Source organism: Leptodactylus fuscus, chromosome 11, assembly GCF_031893055.1.
Source record: "Leptodactylus fuscus isolate aLepFus1 chromosome 11, aLepFus1.hap2, whole genome shotgun sequence".
Lineage (NCBI taxonomy): Eukaryota > Metazoa > Chordata > Amphibia > Anura > Leptodactylidae > Leptodactylus > Leptodactylus fuscus.
The window spans coordinates 26424365-26445064 of record NC_134275.1 but is presented as its reverse complement, the minus strand read 5'-3'; the positions used below and the strand labels follow the sequence as shown (position 1 = coordinate 26445064).

General features: G+C 41.1%; 1 protein-coding gene and 1 pseudogene across 1 annotated transcript; both read right to left on the bottom strand.

Moving 5' to 3' along the window:
• Positions 1–5584: 5584 nt before the first annotated feature.
• Positions 5585–5658, bottom strand: LOC142185760 (U2 spliceosomal RNA; annotated as a pseudogene).
• A 5536-nt stretch (positions 5659–11194) lies between these two features.
• Positions 11195–12244, bottom strand: SLC25A53 (solute carrier family 25 member 53). The gene has a single exon (XM_075258912.1). The coding sequence runs from the start codon at positions 12173–12175 to the stop codon at positions 11327–11329; it is 849 nt and encodes a 282-aa protein (XP_075115013.1). The 5' UTR covers positions 12176–12244; the 3' UTR covers positions 11195–11326.
• Between the last annotated feature and the right edge of the window lie 8456 nt (positions 12245–20700).

Genomic DNA, 20700 nt, shown 5'->3' with positions numbered 1-20700 from the left:
TATTTGTCAATCAAACATCAGTCCATAAAATAAAGAAAAAAAAAGGGAAACTTAAGCTTAGGGAGAGATATTGTCAAAATCTTTCCCAAATGATAAGAAATTTCATCCTATATGGGAATGCCCTAAAATTTTCTGCTAAATGACTGTAAAAAACACATAAAAATGGCAGGAAACACATGTAATTACATATGCAAAAATCCAGCCAGTAGGCATTATGGGTTTAGGTACAAGGAGAATGCTCAGCATTGATTGAACACTCTATTTGTCAATCAAACATCAATCCAAATTAAAAAATAAATAACTAAAAAACGGAATCTGAAGCTTAGGCAGAGATATTGTGAAATCTTCAAAATCTTTCCAAAAGGATAAGAAATGTCATCCTTTATGAGACTGCACTAAAAATATCTGCTTCATGACTGCGAAATAACATAAAAATGACAAGAAACACATTTAATTACATATGCAAAAATCCAGCCAATCAGCATGAAGAGTTTAGATTTAGGGTGAAAGCTCAGCATTGATTGGACACTCTATTTGTCAAACATCAGTCTATAGCAAAATAAAAAAAAAAAAAAAAAAGGAAGCTTAAGTTTAGGGAGAGATATTGTCAAATTTTCTAAATCTTTCCCAAAGGATAAGAAATTTCATCCTATCTGAGACTGCACTAAAATTTTCTGCTAAATGACTGTAAAAACCCCCAATAAAAATGGCAGGAAACACATGGAATGGCATATGCAAAAATCCAGCCAATAGGTTTAGGTTCAGCGAGAATGCTCAGCATTGTTTGAACACCCTATTTGTCAATCAAACATCAGTCCAAATTTAAAAAAAATAAAAATAAAAAAAGAGAAAGTTAAGCTTAGGGAGAGATATTGTCAAATCTTCAAAATCTTTCCAAAAGGATAAGAAATTTCATCCTTTATGAGACTGCATAAAAATTAACTGCGACATGACTGCGAAATAACGTAAAAATGACAGGAGACATCTTTTACATATGCAAAAATCCAGCCATTTAGCATGAAGGGTTTGGATTTAAGGTTTTCGCTCAGCATTGATTGGACACTATTTGTCAATCAAACATCAGTCCTTCATGAGACCATCATTTATATGATTTTACATAGTTACATAGTAGATGAGGTTGGGTAAAGACATGAGTCCATCAAGTCCAACCTATAACCCTACAATCCCTACAGTGTTGATCCAGGGGAAGGCAAAAACCCCATGAGGCTCATGCCAATTGCCCCATTTCAGGGGAAAAAATTCCTTCCTGACTCCAAATCTGGCAGTCAGTATAAAAACCCAGGATCAACGTGTCCTTAAAATCTAGAGACCATAACCTGTTATATTTTTCTCTTCAAGAAAGACATCCAGGCCCTCTTTGAACTTGTTTAATGAATCCACCATCACCACTTCCTGGGGCAGAGAGTTGCAGAGCCTCGCTGTTCTTACTGTGAAGAATCCCCTTCTATGTTTCTGGTGAAACCTTCTCTCCTCCAGACGTAGAGGGTGTCCTCTTGTTACTGTCACTGGCCTAGGACTAAAAATATCCTTAGAAAGCTCTTTGTATTGTCCCTTCATGTATTTGTACATTGTTATTAGATCTTCACGTAGACGTCTTTTGTTAATCTCTCGTTGTACTCCAGTCCACCCATTCCCCTAATCATTTTGGTTGCCCGTCTTTGCACTTTTTCAAGTTCACTTATGTCTTTCTTGAATATCGAGGCCCAAAATTGCGCACAATATTCTAAGTGTGGCCGTACCAGTGATTTGTATGTAGGCATATCTATGTTCTTGTCATGACAATCTATATCTCTTTTGATGCATCTCATAATTTTATTTGCCTTGGCAGCAGTGGCCTGGCACTGGTCACTAAAGGTAAGCCTGCTGTCCACCAAAATCCCTAAGTCTTTTTCATTGGCAGTCTTACCCAGTAATTTACTATTAAGTACATAGTCATACATTTTATTACGTCGACCAAAGTGCATTACCTTACATTAGGGTTGAGCCAATCTTGACTTTTCAGGATCGATTTTAAAATCCGATTTCCGATCATTTTTCATTCGAACCCGATCTCGATCCCAATGCAAGTCAATGGGATTTTTTTTTAATCGGAGATCGGATTTTAAAAGCAATCCTACCCCCTGGTGTCCACTTACCTCCAGAGATGGCTGGTCCGGTGCCTGGTGCCTTCATTCTTCGCCTTGCTGCTGCTCCATGCTGCTCTTCTCTCTTCGCTGCCCCCTCCCTGCCAGGTTAGGAGAGTGTGGGCGGGTACTGGGAGGGGAGACGTCACGTCTCCCCGCCCTGTGCCCGCCCACACTAAGCCACAAGCCCCGCCTACCTAGCGCTTTAAACACTAACCTGGGAGGCGGGGCAGCGAGGCAAGAAGAAGGAGGGCACTGGAGCATCTCTAGAGGTAAGTAGCTGTTAGAGATTTAGTTTAGCCTTCCATTCGAATGAATGGAGGCAGCCGGCGCGCAGGGGGTTAAGGCTGTGTGTCGGCTGCTTCCATTCATTCCTATGGAACTGCAGCGCAGCCTTCACACTGAATATACATTGTATACTCAGTGTGAAGGCTAAGCAATGCATTGTGGGAAAAATCACCGATCTCGATCCCACATAAAAAGATCGTGTTCGGAATTCCGATGGTGATCGTGAAATTTTCTCGATCGCCGATCGGAATCCGATCTTTTCCGAACACGATCGCTCAACCCTACCTTACATTTGTCAACATTAAACTTCATTTGCCAAGTCTCCACCCATGCTTCCAGTTTCCTTAGATCCCCCTGTAATATTCTACGATCCTCCTCATTATTGATTACCCTACAAAGTTTAGTATCATCTGCAAATATGGACACCCTGCTTTGTAAACCCACTACCAGGTCATAAATAAAGATATTAAACAAGAGAGGATCTAATACTGACCCTTGCGGCATTCTAATTCGCAATCATTCAGCAGAAATCTTTAGTGCAGTCTCATATATAGAATGAAATTTATTATCCTTTGTGTAAGATTTTTGAAAAGTTGACAATATCTCTCCCTAAGCTTAAGTTTCCCTTTTTTTTTTTTTTTTTTTAATGGACTAATGTTTGACAAATCAATTGTCCAATCAATGCAGAGTTTTCACCCTAAATGTGAACCCTTCATACTGATTGGCTGGATTTTTGATTATGTAATTAGATTTCTTTCCTGCCATTTTTCTAGGTTTTTTTGCAGTCATGTAGCAGATATTTTAGTGCAGTCTCATATAGGATGAAATTTCTTACCCATTTGGAAAGATTTTGGAGATTTGACAATATCTCTCCCTAAGCTTAATTTTCCCTGTTTTTTTTTTTTTTTTTTTTTTTTTTAAATTTGGACAGATGTTTGATTGACAAATAGAGTGTTCAATCAATGCTGAGCATTCTCCCTGAACCTAAAGCCATAATGACTACTGGCAGGATTTTTACATATGCAATTGCAATTACATGTGTATCCTGTCATTTTTATGTGTTTTTTACAGTCATTTTGCAGAAAATTTTAGATAAATCGCATATAGGATGAAATTTCTTATTCTTTGGAAAAGATTTTTGAAAATTTGACAATATCTCTCCTTGAGCTTAAATTTTCTTTTTTTTTTTGGTAAATGAACTGATTGTTTGACAAATAGAGTGGATGCTGAGCTTTCACCTTAAATCTAAACCCTTGATGCTGATTGGCTGGATTTTTGCATATGTAATGTTTTTCCTGCCAATTACATATGCAAAAACACAGCCATTCAGCACGAAGGGTTTAGATTTAAGGTGAAAAGCACAGCATTGATTGGACACTCTATTTGTTAATCAAACATCAGACCTTTTTTTTTTATTATTATTATTATTATTAAAAAAAAAGGAAACTTAAGCTTAGGGAGAGATATTGTCAAATTTTCTAAATCTTATCCAAAGGATAATAAATTTCATCCTATATAAGACTTCCCTAAAATTTTCTGATAATTGACTGTAAAAAAACCCCCATAAATGCTCAGGATTGATTCGACACTCTACTTGTCAATCAAACATTAGTAAAAAAAAAAAAAAAAAAAAAAAAAAGCAACCCAAAAAGGGAAAAACTTAAGATTTTTTTAAATTTTCTAAATCATTCCCAAAGGATCAGAAATTTCCTCCTATATGAGACTGAACTAAAAATATCTGCTGAATAACTGCCAAAACCCCCACACAGATATCAGAAAACACATCTGATTTTATATACAAAAATCTCACCAATCACTATAAAGGGTTTAGTTTTTGTGTAAATGCTCAGCATTGATTGGACATTCTACTTGTCAATGAAACATCAGAATTTACAAAAAATAAAAAGGGAAACTTAAGCTTAGGGAGAGATATAGTGAAGTTTTCAAAACCTGTCCAAAAGGATAAGAAATTTCATACTGTATGAGACTGCACTAAAAAATCTACTACATAACTGGAAAAAACCCATAAAAATGGCATCACATTTAATTACATATGCAAAAATCCATCCAATCAGCATGAAGGGTTTAGATTTAGGGAGAAGTCTCAGTATTGATCGGACACTCTATTTGTCAATCAAACATTAGCCCAAAATAAAAACGGGAACTTCAAATTTTCAAAATCTTTCCCAAAGGATCATCCTATATAAGACTGCACTAAAGATTTTTGCTGAATGATTTTCAATAAAATCATAAAAATGGCAGGAAACAAATCAAAAATTTTTTTTAAGGCCTCCAAACTGTGCCAACAACACACCCAGTGCACAAAAAAAGTGGGGTGCCACTAAAAAAAAACATGCCCAGGATGCTTACTGCTTAGGTACCCTATCCCAAAAAGGAAAAGGGTTCCCGACTTGCTCCTTGCCACTGGGCCAAAAGGCACTGAGTGACTCGGAGTCACTAAAGGACCTACTGCCGAAACAGCAAGTCCAGGACAAAGTTCCTTTCCCCTTGGGGCTGCCACCACCCTAGGGTACTAGGAACCGATCTTTCACCCATTTTCTCCCTGGGCTGCCACCACCTGGGATACTCCTGGTCTCAGACCCATGCCTGCCTCAGCCGAAGCGGGGAAAGGTCACAAAACACAGGGAGGGAAGCCCATTACAGACCTCACCTCCCATACAGACCATCGGGAAGGTCTCAAAAGGGTACAGCATCCCTTCATCGCACACAGAAAAAAGGTGACAAGAGTGACAAAAAAAGAAGTGAACAACGTTTAAATATGTGAATGGAGTGCCATCAAGGCCCGGTCCACCCGCCGGATCTATAAAAAATTCCCCAGCTCTGGTACACCAGGCATTAAGGAGTAGTGCTACAAAAGCGTGTATAGTGCCAGGCAATGTGCTGAAAACCAGTGGGCTCCCACCCCCAGTGGTTTAAGGCACCCCAGGGGCCACTCAAACTCCCAGGGCACAACACTAGAGGCCTTCGAGCGGCTCCCCGACCCCCAGCCATGATCCCCAGGCATCAAAGCACCTGGTGGTCGTGTTGCCAGTATCCACAGTCTCCCAGCAACACGCCTCAAATGGTTCTCCATTCCTACTTCCACAGCGTTCTGTCCACTCCTGCCATTGGGCCCCGGTCCTAGCCCTCCGGCAGATTCGATTACTGACTGCTTCTGTAAGAACAGATACTACACTTGATCTTAGCCAAAAGGCCGAGATGATCAGCGGCGGTCCTGCCGGCGGTCAGTTCACCCACCGCTGACTTTGCTACATAGCAGTGTTTTTAGTGCTGCCCAGTTGTGGGAGATTTGTTAATAGACCCCTGATGAATCTCTTCTTCTAGAGAAGAAACGCGTGAGGGCAATGTAAATAGTTATTGATGTGACGCTCACTCGCTGACAATTTGGACAAGAGCCTGGCCAGTGGTACCTCCCCTCTCTGTTGGCGTAGTGTTAGGCCAGTAACCTCGGAGAGGTGGGGGAGTAATCCACTGAGCCCCTGGTATAGTGGTTCTATCCTTAATTAAGTCTGCTGAGTTAGGCGCACATCCTATGTTGTAATAGGGAGGTAGTAAGAAGTATGCTGTAGGGTCAGGATCCACAGTAGTACCTCCCTTCCTCACAACAACCATTTTTGTTAAAGTTGGTTTAGGGTGTGGGACATGGTTTTACACTTTTTTTCATGTTTTTAATAGTAACCTAATAAAAGTGAAGTTTTATCATAATATTACTTTGGTGGATTGGTCGACCCTCCTTCTGTGAATTCTGTAAATAAGGAATAACTGTATCCAATAACAGAGAAATTATATTTTAATTAATACAATTATTCCATTTGGATTCGTTTAAGAATAGATGAATAATTAGAGACTTACTTTGCTATCTTATTGTGTGGGGAGGGGGAACTACTGTTCAGCATTTAATACTGTGTGGGGAGGGGGCTACAAAAAAATGGCTGTGGGCATGTGCACATGGGTAGAAGTTTGAACCCAGCGCTGGGAGAAGACGCGGAGAGAGGCCGTTCCAGACAAAGATGGAGGCGGCGCTGGAGATTTCTCGCAGCATTAGGGACGCCCCCGGTATTTGCATACCGAAGAAAACTGGGATTTCTACCGAAGACATCTAAAGGTAGGAGAAGAATAGCCTTTCTTAAGGCTATTTCTACGTGTTAGTGAGAAAAAATAGCATTGTCCTGGACTGGCTTAGCGTCACCGTCTCGGTGGATTGGGGCGGCCCTGACGACGCAGCACTGCTCCAGCGGCCGCCCCTCATGCTTCGCAGAGAGCAGGTCCTCTCCCTGCCTGCTAATGCCGCTCCGCCCCTCCTTCCCACACGCCAGGTGATATGGCCACGTAATCAGGCCCGCACCCTACTTGGGGAGCGCTCTGAAGACTGGACCGGACCAAGAAGAACAGAGAGCTGCAGGTAAGCGGACACCGGTGGGGAGAGGAGGTTAATCACTACAATAAATGATCTAGAGAACAGAAATATATTTTCTCCCATTTGTTTATTTTCAAAATTTACTTAGAACTAGATACATAATAAAGACATTTTTTCCAGGGGCATAGATAAAAAGAACGGGTATTGCATACAATAGTATTGCTGCTTCATCATAGACACACAATGAAAATTTATTAAAGTCTTTACACCAGAAATTTGCATTAAAAGCATACAATTTTTAGTGCATGGTTAATTTTGCACCCACATCACTTTTTGAACAAAAATGGCCATGTCAGCATGAGGCTTAACAGGAGAGTACATGGTCCCCCATGAGACTCTGTGGAGTCAGAGGTGTGTCGGGGATAGTTTTGGGTGAAATTGGAGTCAGAAAAAGTTACCAATAGAGATGAGCGAGTACTGTTCGGATCAGCCGCTCCGAACAGCACGCTCCATAGAAATGAATGGATGCACCTGGTACTTCCGCTTTGATGACGGCCAGCCGCTTAACCCCCCGTGTGCTGGCTACGTCCATTTTCTATGCGAGAGTGCTGTTCGGATCGGCTGATCCGAACAGTACTCGCTCATCTCTAGTTACCAACTCAGGCTTCAAAATAAAATTATTTAAAATTGAATTCATAAATATTGTATAATGAATTAGATGCATTGTTTGTTGCATATTTACTTTTATATGGAGTCAATCATTAGCTTTTTTTGTAAACTACAGGATCTTTACAGCGTCTGTCTGACCATGGCTGTCAGCCATTTATGAAGGATTTGGTATCAGAGCAGAAATTGGAACCTTGAGTAAATAGAGGAGTTAGAGTCAGTGTTTTGCTCTACAGAAACCAAAGCGCTACGTCCCAGAAGACTCATCAACTGCCTCCAAAAAGTGGAAACTGTGGAAAAGTGGCTAGCACTGTAGCCTTTCAGCGCTAGAGTCCTAGGTTCAAATCCTGCCAAGGGCAACATCTGCAGTTTGTATGTTCTCCCTGTGTTTGCGTGGGTTTTCTCTGGTTTCCTCCCACACACCAAAGACATACTGATAGGGACTGTAGATTGTGAGCCCTATATGGGACAGTGACTGACAAGATCTGTATAGCGCTGCAGAATATGATGGCGCTATATAAGTAAGCATAATAAATAAGGATCAATGCACCCAGAGTTTTTTGGTGAAGATTTTGGAGAGTAAACAATCCACTTCAGGAATTAGGAAATGTTTTTTTTCCTCCAGCACAGTGTATGGACCTTGAAAAAACCTGACGAAGTGCTGTGTGCACAAAATGGACGTAGCTTGGAAGTGTTGCTTTTCCTCTTTTCTGTGCAATCTGTTTTAAGAAGGATGAAATAAAGGACTATGATTTTTAATGAAGTTCCTTGGTGATTGCCCTGCTTATTCTTTTTGCATATTTATATTCCTGTATTTTTGAGGCAGAGAGCACCATCTGGTTGGCGATAGCCAAGAATAATGAAAGTATATGGTACACCCAGCACCTGACTTTTCCATTTGGACACAATTTATAACGGGCGGTGTAGGCTGTAATTCAGACGTGGTTCCGCTCGTGAGTTTTCTTCTTATAAATTGGGTTTGAGCTGGTAAATAGGGCCCAAATGCTGACTGAATTTTTTGGCTCAAACTTAGACTTGTGAAACAGACCTAAAAGCAATTAATACATCACAATTATTTTGCTGCCAGATATAATATATTGTCAAAACTAGATAAATAGGCCACTTTAACTAGGGGAAGTATATTAGAACACTTGTATAATTTGTTAATGAAATTTTCCTAGAAATATAACCAGATGTAAATTTATAGACAATTAAAAGTTAAACAATTTTACAGATATAAATATTTTTACATTTTTCAGAGTTTTAAAGATTTTCTAATAATTAGTAAATAAAATAATAATAATAATAATAAATAATAATAACAATATATCAGCACTAAAATGGTTAGAGAAAATCTATAAAACCCTGCAAATTTGTCATTTACAAAAATATTAAACTTTTAATAGTCTACAAATCTAAACATGGTTGCATTCATGGGAAAATCCCTTTAGGTCGGGGCCCAATCGCCACAATTTGGCCGCAGCGGAAACACAGTGGCAAAAACCGCTGAAATTTACAGTACGTACAAAGTGGATGGAATTCTGGCTAATCCCATTCACACATTGCAGAAATAAAATCTGCAGTGGAAATCTGCTTTTTTTGTAAATATATATATATATTATAGTAATTATATTATATATTATGCCTGTGGAAATGCTGGCGTTTTCCGTATAGGTGTAATAGAAGCAGAAAATATGCAGAGGAAATCTCTTCGGAATGTCCTTGAAAAGCGCTGCAGAAAAAAACATGACGCGTTTCTGCCACGTTTTTTTCTACAGCGTCTTTTGGCTGCAGCTTGCTACATGGGGCCTTAGCCTTAAAGGGAATCTATCAGAACTTTCTTGCTTCTCACCTGCCGCCATATACTATTACATATGCTAATAATGTTTCTAAACATGTCCTCAGTGTGGTAAATCCAGTCTAGCCAAATTGCAGAAATCACTTTATAAAATGCATCCATGGATACTTACGTGGAGCTGTTACCAGAGGCTCTGGGCTGAGCACCCACCATTATCCTGGTGCTGATGTAGACTGTCTTCTTTTTTATAAAATGGATGCTAAATAAAAACTACCACAGAATTAATACTTGGGAGGTATTGAGACCAGGAACTCCACCCCTCCAACTCCACCCCTTCTGGTTTGATTGACATCGCTCTAATAAGGCCTCATTAAAGGGGCTCTATCACTAGGAAAAGTCATTTTTAACTAATCACACCTTTGCACAGCCTTTAGAAAGTCTATTTCACACCTACCTTTAGTATGTAGATTGCCTCAGTGGTTTCTGAATAAGTCCATAAAATCAATAAATTCATATGCTAATTAGACTGGTGCACGATAGATCGTGCACACCTCTCCTATTGTTTTCTATGGGAGACTGCTGCTGCTGATGAGTCAGCTTCCTGTTTGCTTCTCACACATAGAAGATAATAGGAGAGAGGAGGCTGCTGGGAACTTCCTGAGCTGGCTGGAAGCTCATTAGCATATCAATAGAAACTGACTTATTCAGAGACCACTGAGGCAATCTACATACAAAAGGTAGGCGTGGAATAGACTTTCTAAAGCCTATGCAAGCATGTGTTTAGATAAAAATGACTTTTCCCAGCGATAGAGCCCCTTTAAAACTAGTAGGGTGGGAATGGATGGCTGACTCTACAGCTGCTCCTGACAAAAGCACTGCCCAGATGACTATTCTATGATAATTTTGGCTATTTCCGCATTTTGGCTACATCTGATTAAAGCATAACTGACTAAACTTTCAGATAACTTTTCTGGCAGTATTTGTGTCAAGAATACATTTTGTAACATACTTTATTTACGCTAGATGCAACACAGGGACTCAAATGACAGAGAGCAGTTACACATGAACAGCAGCAGACCCCATTGACTATAATGGGTCCGCTAAGTGTCTACTATTTCATAACTAAAACTGGCGGAGAGAAAAATCCTCTGTTCAGGACTTTTCTCTATGCTGATTTTCGGCAATATCTACTACGGATTTCGCCTCCTTTCTGTGAAATCTTACATCTCTTTACTATTCTCCCTCGTTTCTGTATTGAGAGCTGTTTCTGCCTTTAACTGAGTAACTGTGAATGGGTTATCTCTGTGTAAAACGTACAGAAAATTAGGGTGGAGGAAGGTCATTTTAAACAGTCATATCTTGAGAGATATAAAACGTAATAAACCGTTGCAGTGCTACCTATATTATTTCCAGAGATATCACTGGCTGAAAACACAGTTGGGATTTGGATTGGACTGTGTTTTCAACTAGTGATATGTCTAGTGTATATAGATTCTGTACGTGTCACCACCAGGCTGTGATTGAATGGCACATGGATGACATCCGTGTGCTGCCTGTGCATCCATGGCCCTATTCATTGAGGTCAGAAAGCATAGTCCACAAAGCGGACAGGAATAGGACCTGCCTTCATTTTTGCTTACAGCCCCATATACGGGAATGTGAAAATACAGAGTCGTGTGTATGGGGCCACAGAAATAAATGGGTCAGTGTGCAAAACATGGCTAGCACACTGACAGTGCATACAGTCGTGTGCATGAGGCCTTACTCATTGAGAGGCAGGAACATCTCTAAATACAGAAGCAAAGAAAAGAATAAAGAAATGCGGGATCTCATAGAAAGGAGGCAAAATATATTAATATATGATACCATTTAATAATAACCTAAATACTGCCAGAAAATCAAAAGTTGTCTGAAAGATTAGCTATGCTTTAAATATACAGGGGCATCTTCAGAAAAATGATCAGGTCATGTAATAAGGCATCGTGGCAGTTTATAAGCATAACAAGAGCTGTCAGGTTCCCTTTAATACATGCATGTTCAATAAATCCTGTTTTATAGTTTTCTGCTCAAAGTATCATGAATGGAATTTGTAAACCCCCAAGTAATGCAAGATCTTAAGATAATGAGAGATGCTCCTCGATATAGCAGTGAGATTCTTCCTCCACATTTCTCCCATACACGTAGGGCTACTTTCTTTACATGAGGTAGATTATTTCCCACTTCTGCCTGCATGTTTGCTATTATAACACTCAATGGATAAAGTGCCAGTGAGGTAAAAGCACCATTGACTGCTCCAGAGCCAAAAGAAGGGGCCCACACAGGGAGACCTGGATAAGTCAATAAGTCTCTCAATGGCTCTTTGCAAGAAAGAAAGATGGCACTACCAATCATGTTCCTGACAAGTATTACAGTGAATCCTCTGTACATTCCACATGTTAGCCATTCTCTGTTATTGTAGGTTCGGAACTCTTGCACAATTGAACGTGTATTTGGAAAATTTACATTATTACGACCATCCTGCAAAATGTTCTGAATTCTCTCAAATGGTACTAATAAGACGGCTTCTATTGCGCCAGATAAACAACCAGACAAAGCACAAGATTTTGCTCCTGTAGTACCTCCCTTAGAGAGAAAATGTTGGAGGCTTCCTTGAGTTCCAAAAAGCAAAGTCCCTTGAACAGTTTTTGCCATGAGAGGTGGTGCCAGACCGCGATAGAGATGTTTAAGACCTTCATTATTCAACTGACTTGTGGCAGCTCGGATGGTTAATGTATGAAGCTGCTGTCGAAAAATTGTCTTATAAATGGGAAAGGTCAAAACAGTGGACACAAAACTTGAGGCAGCTCCAACAAAGTAACTACTATTCCAGCTGCCCCATCTTGGAGCATCTTTACTTTCCATCTTATTTCCGTTTAAAAAGTTGGAATATTTTCCCAGAAGATCTTCAGCATTAGAATGTAATGTAGTGCATCCTCTGTCCTATGGAAGCTGCAAAAAGCACAGGTAAAATAAATATAAGAGGAGGAGGAGTAACAATCATATAAAATAAATATAAGAGATACTTGCTGTGAGAATATGTAAACTTTCAAGAGGAATTTCCAGCATGTAAAATACATTTAAAGGGATCCTATCATTCAAACGCATTTTTTTTTATGACTAACATGTCAGAATAGCCTTAAGAAAGGCTATTCTTCTCCTACCTTTCGTTGTCTTCTCCACGCCACCATTCACTCGAAATCCCGTTTTTTGTCAGTATGCAAATGAGTTTTCTCGCAGCACTAGGGGCGGGCCTCAGCACTCAAACAGCACTGGAGGCGTGCCCAATGCTGTGAGAGAACTCTCTCCAGCGCCGCCTCCATCTTCTTCTGCAACGGCCTCTTCATCTTCTTCTTCCGGCGCGTGGTGGGTCAAACTTCAAGAACCGGGATTCCTATGGAACGGCGGCGCGGAGAAGACAATGAAATGTAAGAGAAGAATAGCTTCTCTTAAGGCTATTCCGATGTGTTACTCAGAAAAAAAAGGGTTTGTATGATATGATCCCTTTAAAGCAACATAAGCATACAACATTGTGCAAGTACATCACAATACATGATACAATAGAGCCATACTACACCAAATTGTGGCACACTAAGGCTTATTTCACACGCAAATCCGCTTGTGCATATTCTGTCGCGGCAGCCGTGACGGGATGCTGGTGCAGTGCACAGCATCCCATCACGGATTAGGCCCAAATGAATGGGCCCGCGGAATCCACCTGAAGAAAGGGAAGCTCGCTTCCGCTAGCAGAAAAAAGAACGCTAACGGTCTCAATAGACCACCATTGTGAGGGTGCGGATTATGACATGGATTCCGCGCCATAATCCGCCCCCTCTGTTTCCATGTGAACTAGCCCTTACTATACGAACACTGTGCTCTTTCTCCACCTACAGGTGGATTTGGGGCAAGGGATTATTAACCCTTCCCTGCTAAATGAACTAATTGTTCAAGATGTGCATCTGCACCTCCTTGCAACTCCATAGTCCTAAATATAATGGACCTTACTCCTTCTGGTATATCTATAATCCTGAATATACTGCCCCCCTCTTCCTGGTACTTTTATAGTCCTGAATATAATTCCTGTTCCTCCTCCTGGTATCTCTATACTCCTGAATACAATGCTTACTCCTCATTCTGCTATCTCTATAGTTCTGAATATACTGCTCCCCTCTCCTGGCATCTCTATAGTCCTGTATAATCCCCCCTCCTCCAGTTATCTCCATAGTCCTGTATATACCGTATTTTGCGGACTATAAGGCGCACTGGACTATAAGGCGTGTTACCCATGAGCGCCTTATAGTCCTGTCTAGGTTCATATATAAGGCGCACCGGACTATAAGGCGTAGCGCTGTCCGATGCGCCTTATATGTGATTGAAAGCGGTGGCACGCAGACTTTGCCGGCGGCCACTTAACCCCCCGCGTGCCAGTCGCTTCTATTCATTTCAATGGCACGCTTCCATTGAAATGAATGGAAGCGCTCGGCACGCGAGGAGTTAAGCGGCGGCCGCCGGCAAAGTCTGCGTGCCGCTTCCATACATTGCAATGGGAGCGCGCTATTCGAATAGTATTCGCTCATCTCTAACTTCAATTGTAAGAAGCTACAATTGAAGTTAGAGATGAGCGAATACTATTCGAATAGCACGCTCCCATTGCAATGTATGGAAGCGGCACGCAGACTTTGCCGGCGGCCGCCACTTAACTCCTCGCGTGCCGCAGCTTCTATCCATATATAAGGCGCACCGGACTATAAGGCGCACTTTCGATTTCTGAGGAAATCGTAGGATTTTATGTGCGCCTTATAGTCCGAAAATACGGTAATGTCCTCTACTCCTGTGTTGTCTATGTATTCAATGTACTCATGTATACAATGCCCTCACCTCTTCCTTGAATTTCTGTAGTCCTGTATATAATATCCCCTTCTCCTCCTGGTACCAGCCCTGTATATACTGGCCTGGTATCTCTGTATTCCTGTATAATGTACCCTCCCCCTTCTATTATCTCCATAGTCCTGTATACAGTCCTATGAAAAAGTTTGGGCACCCCTATTAATCTTAATCATTTTTAGTTCTAAATATTTTGGTGTTTGCAACAGCCATTTCAGTTTGATATATCTAATAACTGATGGACACAGTAATATTTCAGGATTGAAATGAGGTTTATTGTACTAACAGAAAATGCGCAATATGCATTAAACCAAAATTTGACCGGTGCAAAAATATGGGCACCTCAACAGAAAAGTGACATTAATATTTAGTACATCCTCCTTTTGCAAAGATAACAGCCTCTAGTCGCTTCCTGTAGCTTTTAATCAGTTCCTGGATCCTGGATGAAGGTATTTTGGACCATTTCTTTCTACAAAACAATTCAAGTTCAGTTAAGTTTGATGGTCGCCGAACATGGACAGCCCGCTCTCAAATGATCTGAAAACAAAGATTGTTCAACATAGTTGTTCAGGGGAAGGATACAAAACGTTGTCTCAGAGATTTAACCTGTCAGTTTCCACTGTGAGGAACATAGTAAGGAAATGGAAGACCACAGGGACAGTTCTTGTTAAGCCCAGAAGTGGCAGGCCAAGAAAAATATCAGAAAGGCAGAGAAGAAGAATGGTGAGAACAGTCAAGGACAATCCACAGACCACCTTCAAAGAGCTGCAGCATCATCTTGCTGCAGATGGTGTCACTGTGCATCGGTCAACTATACAGCGCACTTTGCACAAATAGAAGCTGTATGGGAGAGTGATGAGAAAGAAGCCGTTTCTGCACGTACGCCACAAATAGTGTTGCCTGAGGTATGAAAAAGCACATTTGGACAAGGCAGCTTCATTTTGGAAACAAAAATTGAGTTGTTTGGTTATAAAAAAAGGCGTTATGAATGGCGTCCAAAAAGAAACAGCATTCCAAGAAAAACACATGCTACCCACTGTAAAATTTGGTGGAGGTTCCATCATGCTTTGGGGCTGTGTGGCCAATGCCGGCATCGGGAATCTTGTTAAAGTTGAGAGTCGCATGGATTCCACTCAGTATCAGCAGATTCTTGAGAATAATGTTCAAGAATCAGTGAAGAAGTTGAAGTTACGCCGGGGATGGATATTTCAGCAAGACAATGATCCAAAACACCGCTCCAAATCCTCAGGCATTCATGCAGAGGAACAATTACAATGTTCTGGAATGGCCATCCCAGTCCCCAGACCTGAATATCATTGAACATCTGTGGGATGATTTGAAGTGGGCTGTCCATGCTCGGCGACCATCTAACTTAACTGAACTTGAATTGTTTGTCCAAAATACCTTTATCCAGGATCCAGGAACTGATTAAAAGCTACAGGAAGCGACTAGAGGCTGTTATCTTTGCAAAAGGAGGATCTACTAAATATTAATGTCACTTTTCTGTTGAGGTGCCCATACTTTTGCACCGGTCAAATTTTGGTTTAATGCATATTGCACATTTTCTGTTAGTACAATAAACCTCATTTCAATCCTGAAATATTACTGTGTCCATCAGTTATTAGATATATCAAACTGAAATGGCTGTTGCAAATACCAAAATATTTAGAACTAAAAATGATTAAGATTAATAGGGGTGCCCAAACTTTTTCATAGGACTGTATAACATCCTGTCCTCCTTGTATCTCTATAGTCCTGTATATAACATCCTGTCCTCCTTGTATCTCTATAGTCCTGTATATAATATCCTTTCCTTCTTCTGGCATCTCTACATCTGTAGGTTCTATTGGCAAAAATGGTGAGGTTAAAAACCTCAAAACTTTATTGAAAATAATTAAAATTACAGATATATATATATATATATATATATATATAGTGATATCACCAACGTGAAAAGTACAGCGCAGTACAGTACAGCGCTATAGACGCTACAGTGAGGAAGGGGCATTCCTGACTGTCAGACATGCCCTTCTGACAGTGAAGAGCTACGGTAATGGTACCGATCGCTCTTCACCGGGGGCATAGAACGGGAAAGCTGAATTTAGCGCACTGTCGGCTTTCAAGCGGTGTATTAATCCGCATGTACCCCAAATGGTGAAAGATCCTCTTTAAGGATTAGGCAAAATAGTGAGACGCAGTCTTTTTCATTGAGCCTTTGTCCCCAGCACCCCGTTATCCTCCTGCCTGTGTCTGTTTGGTCTCATAGCCTCATTTCTGGAAATCCTGTACATAAATAGTCTCAGTGATCATATGAGGTGCAGGACTCCTAGCAAGGAGGCGCCAGCACGAGACTAAATGGACACTGGCAGCAGACAACAGAGTAATGGGGACAGGTGAATGCGCTTTCTATTTATTTATTTTTTATTTCACAACTCCCTCCCAGCACATGGGTTGATCCAATTCCTGGACAAATCTTTAAAGGATTTATCCATCTTTGTAATATTGATGGTATGTCCTTAGGATAGGCTGTCAATATTACATCTGTGATGATACAACAGTGAGGACCTCTGCAGATCAGCTCTTCCAGGACAGCGTGGCTACAGGTAATGGTAACATTTCTAGGAGCCATGCTGATCACTTTCCATACAGAGTGTAACAGTAGGTTTAGGTAGTGCGCTGTTGCACATCGTATGGCAGGTGAGCTGCATGGCTCCGGACATGTTATTTATTACCTTTAGCCGCCCTGTCTCGGTATCGCTGGCCTGAGGGGTCCTGATGGTGGGTCCCTAGAAACAATTCCACTGGTGGGCCCTAGACACCTCAGTCCGACCCTGTCTGAGTATATTTAGCTGTGTACTTTTATATAAGTCATGACCTTTCTAAAGGCTACTCCTACCTCTGTTTTGTTCTGCTACTTGTGAATCACCTTATGAAGTGTTACAACAGGTTGACAGGCACACAGGATGTAAAGTATTTTTGATCGTGGGTAAGCCAAAACATTCTCATAATGAAACTGAAATGCAATATGTTGAATGTCACAGGACCTACACCAACAGAATAACTAGAAAACTATAGGTATAGATTATCCCTAGTTTGTGTAGACCGGGAGCAAGAATGATGAGGCTGGTGTGAGTAAAGCCAAAAATCTAGTTCAAGCTGAAGATATAAAATACAGTTAAGGACATAAAAACTGAAGTAATAAAATTTGCTACATGTGTCTGTGAACAAAATACCATTTACCAAATAAATGGCTAGCTGAAGATTGTAGTGAAGACTGGCACTTTACAGGTAAGTTCACCTAAGGGTAGGTTCACGTGGAGGAATTTGGAGCTAAATTTTAATGCAGATTTTGCCTCAAATTCCGCTGAAATCTGAAATCTGCCTCCCATTGCTTTCAATAGGGGCAGACACGGAAGTTTCTATTCAACGCTGAATAATGAAACACCCTGCTCATGCTGAATTAAGCAATGTACATATGGGCTAATGAGTGTGAAAACCCCCTGTGGAAAGCTTCAGCTTGACCTCAGCTTTCTGACACGGGTTCCACAGTGCCAGATTTTGGCGAGGAATTTGAAGGAAAAATTTCTCTGTTTGAAATTACCTATGTGTATAATGCTAGGGAATGCATACCATATAGAAAAACACCAACTGGTGCAGTTTTTTTTTGGATATATAATTGCCAAGGTCTGAGCAGATTTCATCCTATGCACTGCAACATAAACAAAGCAATGACCAGGGGAGAAGAATACGCACAGTGGAAATGCTGCGATTTCCAAAAATGTTGCATATTTGGAAATCACAACATGTCAATTATACCTACGGAGGCATCGGTGGTTTCCTATTAGTATAATTGAAGAAGAAAGTCCACAAAGGAAACCTCTTTGGACTTTCTGTGAAAAGTGCAGCTGGGAAAAACCTTTCTTGCCACGTTTTCCGTCAGCGCTTTTTCGCTGTGGCCGCTACGTGGGGCCTTAGCCTAACAAAGGAAACAAACAGAGACTAGCTAGCATCAGTGACAGGACAAATTGGCCAGGGGCCGCTCACATGTCTATCCTTGATGCTGATCTTGTAGATTTGTACACAACTCCAGGGTAGAAGTCTTAGAAGCAGGGGTCCTTTTATTTCAGGACACTCCAAGTGACTGATTTACTACAGAATGTTGCAGCCTTGTACTTGAGAGTATCTGTAATCTGAACAGAAAACAGAGTCCAGCACGTAGGAAATGACAGTGTACCAATAAGACTACATGAACAGCATGTACATACCTGACTCAGCTCGTCTCCCCCTTTAAATGGCATGGTCATTGCATATGTCACTCTCTAGACGAGGAAATACATGAATGGCCATGAGAGCCCTGCCTGACCTGAACGACATACAGCGCGGAGCCGGTGTCAGCCTCTCCCATCCGCTTATCTGATCTGCAATGTAACGGAGCAGCCGCCTGTGCTCTCGGAGAGCTGGACCACGGTATTGGAGGACACGCCCTCAGCCGCATTGTGATTGGCGGAGACGCTCAGCCTCACTTCCTTTGTGGCATCCTTTGTTGTGTGGTGTGGCTCCCGGTCACACAGATGAGCAGGATGAGCTCACGAGCTGCCGGTGTATGTCCCATAATTGGTTTCAATTGCTTTAATGTGCCCATTCTGCTCGTGTAGCAGCTGTAAGGGGCTGCCATAGGCAGCAAACATGACCTGCTTGTAATGCACATATTCTCCTCATGTAGAAGCTTCATGGGCTGAGGAGGTGTTTGCAGACCACAGTTACCCTACATCCAAGATAGAGCATTAGCCTGAAGCCCCGCAAACCACAGCGTTTTACAGTCACTGCAAAGTTCAAGCAAATCCCATGCACACATTGCAGAAAAATGTATGCAGCCGAAATGCAGCAATTTCCAAAACCGATGCGGTTTTGTAAATCGCTGCATGTGAATTATACCTACAGAGAAGCCGCCAGTTTCCCTACAGGTATCATTGAAAGTCTGCAGTGGTTTCCTGTTTCATCTTCTGTGTAAAGCTGTGAGGCTTTTGCCCACAGCACTTTATTGCTGCGACCCGTTACGTGGCGTTTTGGTATAATTGAAGCAGAAAATCCACAGAAGAAAACTCTCTAGATTCACAAGAATCCCATCCACTTTGCAGGGACGTTTATCCCACATGGTCCCGCCCTTAGAGCGCAATTGTAGCGTGTTCAGACACAGCAAAATGTCCCTTTTTACCCCTGCACTCCCATGCGGTCACCTTGTAACTTCAACAGCATAATCCCCCATTATTGTGGCCCCCACAGTATAATGCCCCTTTAATACGCCCCAACGGTATAATGTCCACGTTAATAGGCCCTCAATGTATAATGTTCCTTTTAGTAGCCGCTCACTGTAGTGTAAATGACCAAATGTGCATAATGTTCTTTCACTTTTGAACTCAGTTGTATTTGCAGGCAAAAAATTAGAGTAACATGTAGGGTGTATCTAAAATCAGGAAATGTATATTAACTTCTTCCCGTGCAACTATTTTTCATTTCTCAATGTTCAGTTTTTACTCCGCCTTCCAAGAGCCATAACCTTTTTTTATTTTTATTTTTTGTTTACAGAGCTGTATAAGTGTTTAGGTTTTGCAGGACAAATTGTACTTCGTAATACCATTCCAACAAAACAAAAATTCAGATTTGTAGGGAAAACTGTATTTGCGCTACTTTCTTATGGTTTTTGTTTTTATGGAGTTCACTGTGCGGCCAAATTGACATTTTACCAGTATGGGTGGGTTCACATCTGCGCCCCGCTTTCAGGTTTCTGTCTTCTGCCAAAAGGAGACGGAAACCCGGCAGGCCGTGACTGCCCGTGAGCAATTTGTGGTCTTCGCGGCAAAATGGTTTTTTTTTTAACCGGACACAAAGTCCTGCATGTCCGACTTTGTGTCCAGTTAAAAAAAAAACGGTTTCGCCATGGAGACCACAAAACACTCACAGGCGCTCACGGGCGGACACTTTACAAACCCATTCAAATAATTGGGTTTGAAAAGTGACTGCCGGTTTCCGTCTCCTGTCCAGTTTCTTGGGCAGAAGACAGAAACCTGAAAGCGGATACTGGGGCGCAGATGTGAACCCTGCCCTATTTTGTTTTAAGGCTGAAGCCTAATTTTGCGTACCTGCATATGTTTTTGTCGCAGATTTCTTGAGCCAAAGACGGAAGGTTTAAGCAAAAGGTAGAAATAGAAGTTCTTCATATATTTTCCTCATTTCTTTTGTGGCCATTCTTAGCTTTGGCTCAAAAAACCACAGCAAAATCTGCAACAAAAAAAAGCAACAATTCTGCAACTTGGGGCTTCATCCTAACACTTTAAAAAGTCACCATATTTTATATTTCTGTATATGGGGGTATTAGGTGTTTCTGTTTTTATTTTTATTTTTTTTTGCATTCAAGATGTGCTTTTTATCCATACCACTTTGACATTTTGGTCACTTTTTATTAAAAAATTTTTAGAGGCAAAACTGTTTAGATTATTTTTTCCTGC

Bases quoted from the DNA above. Each gene is read 5' to 3' on its own strand.
- SLC25A53 (XM_075258912.1), bottom strand. From the start codon at position 12,175: ATGGAAAGTAAAGATGCTCCAAGATGGGGCAGCTGGAATAGTAGTTAC.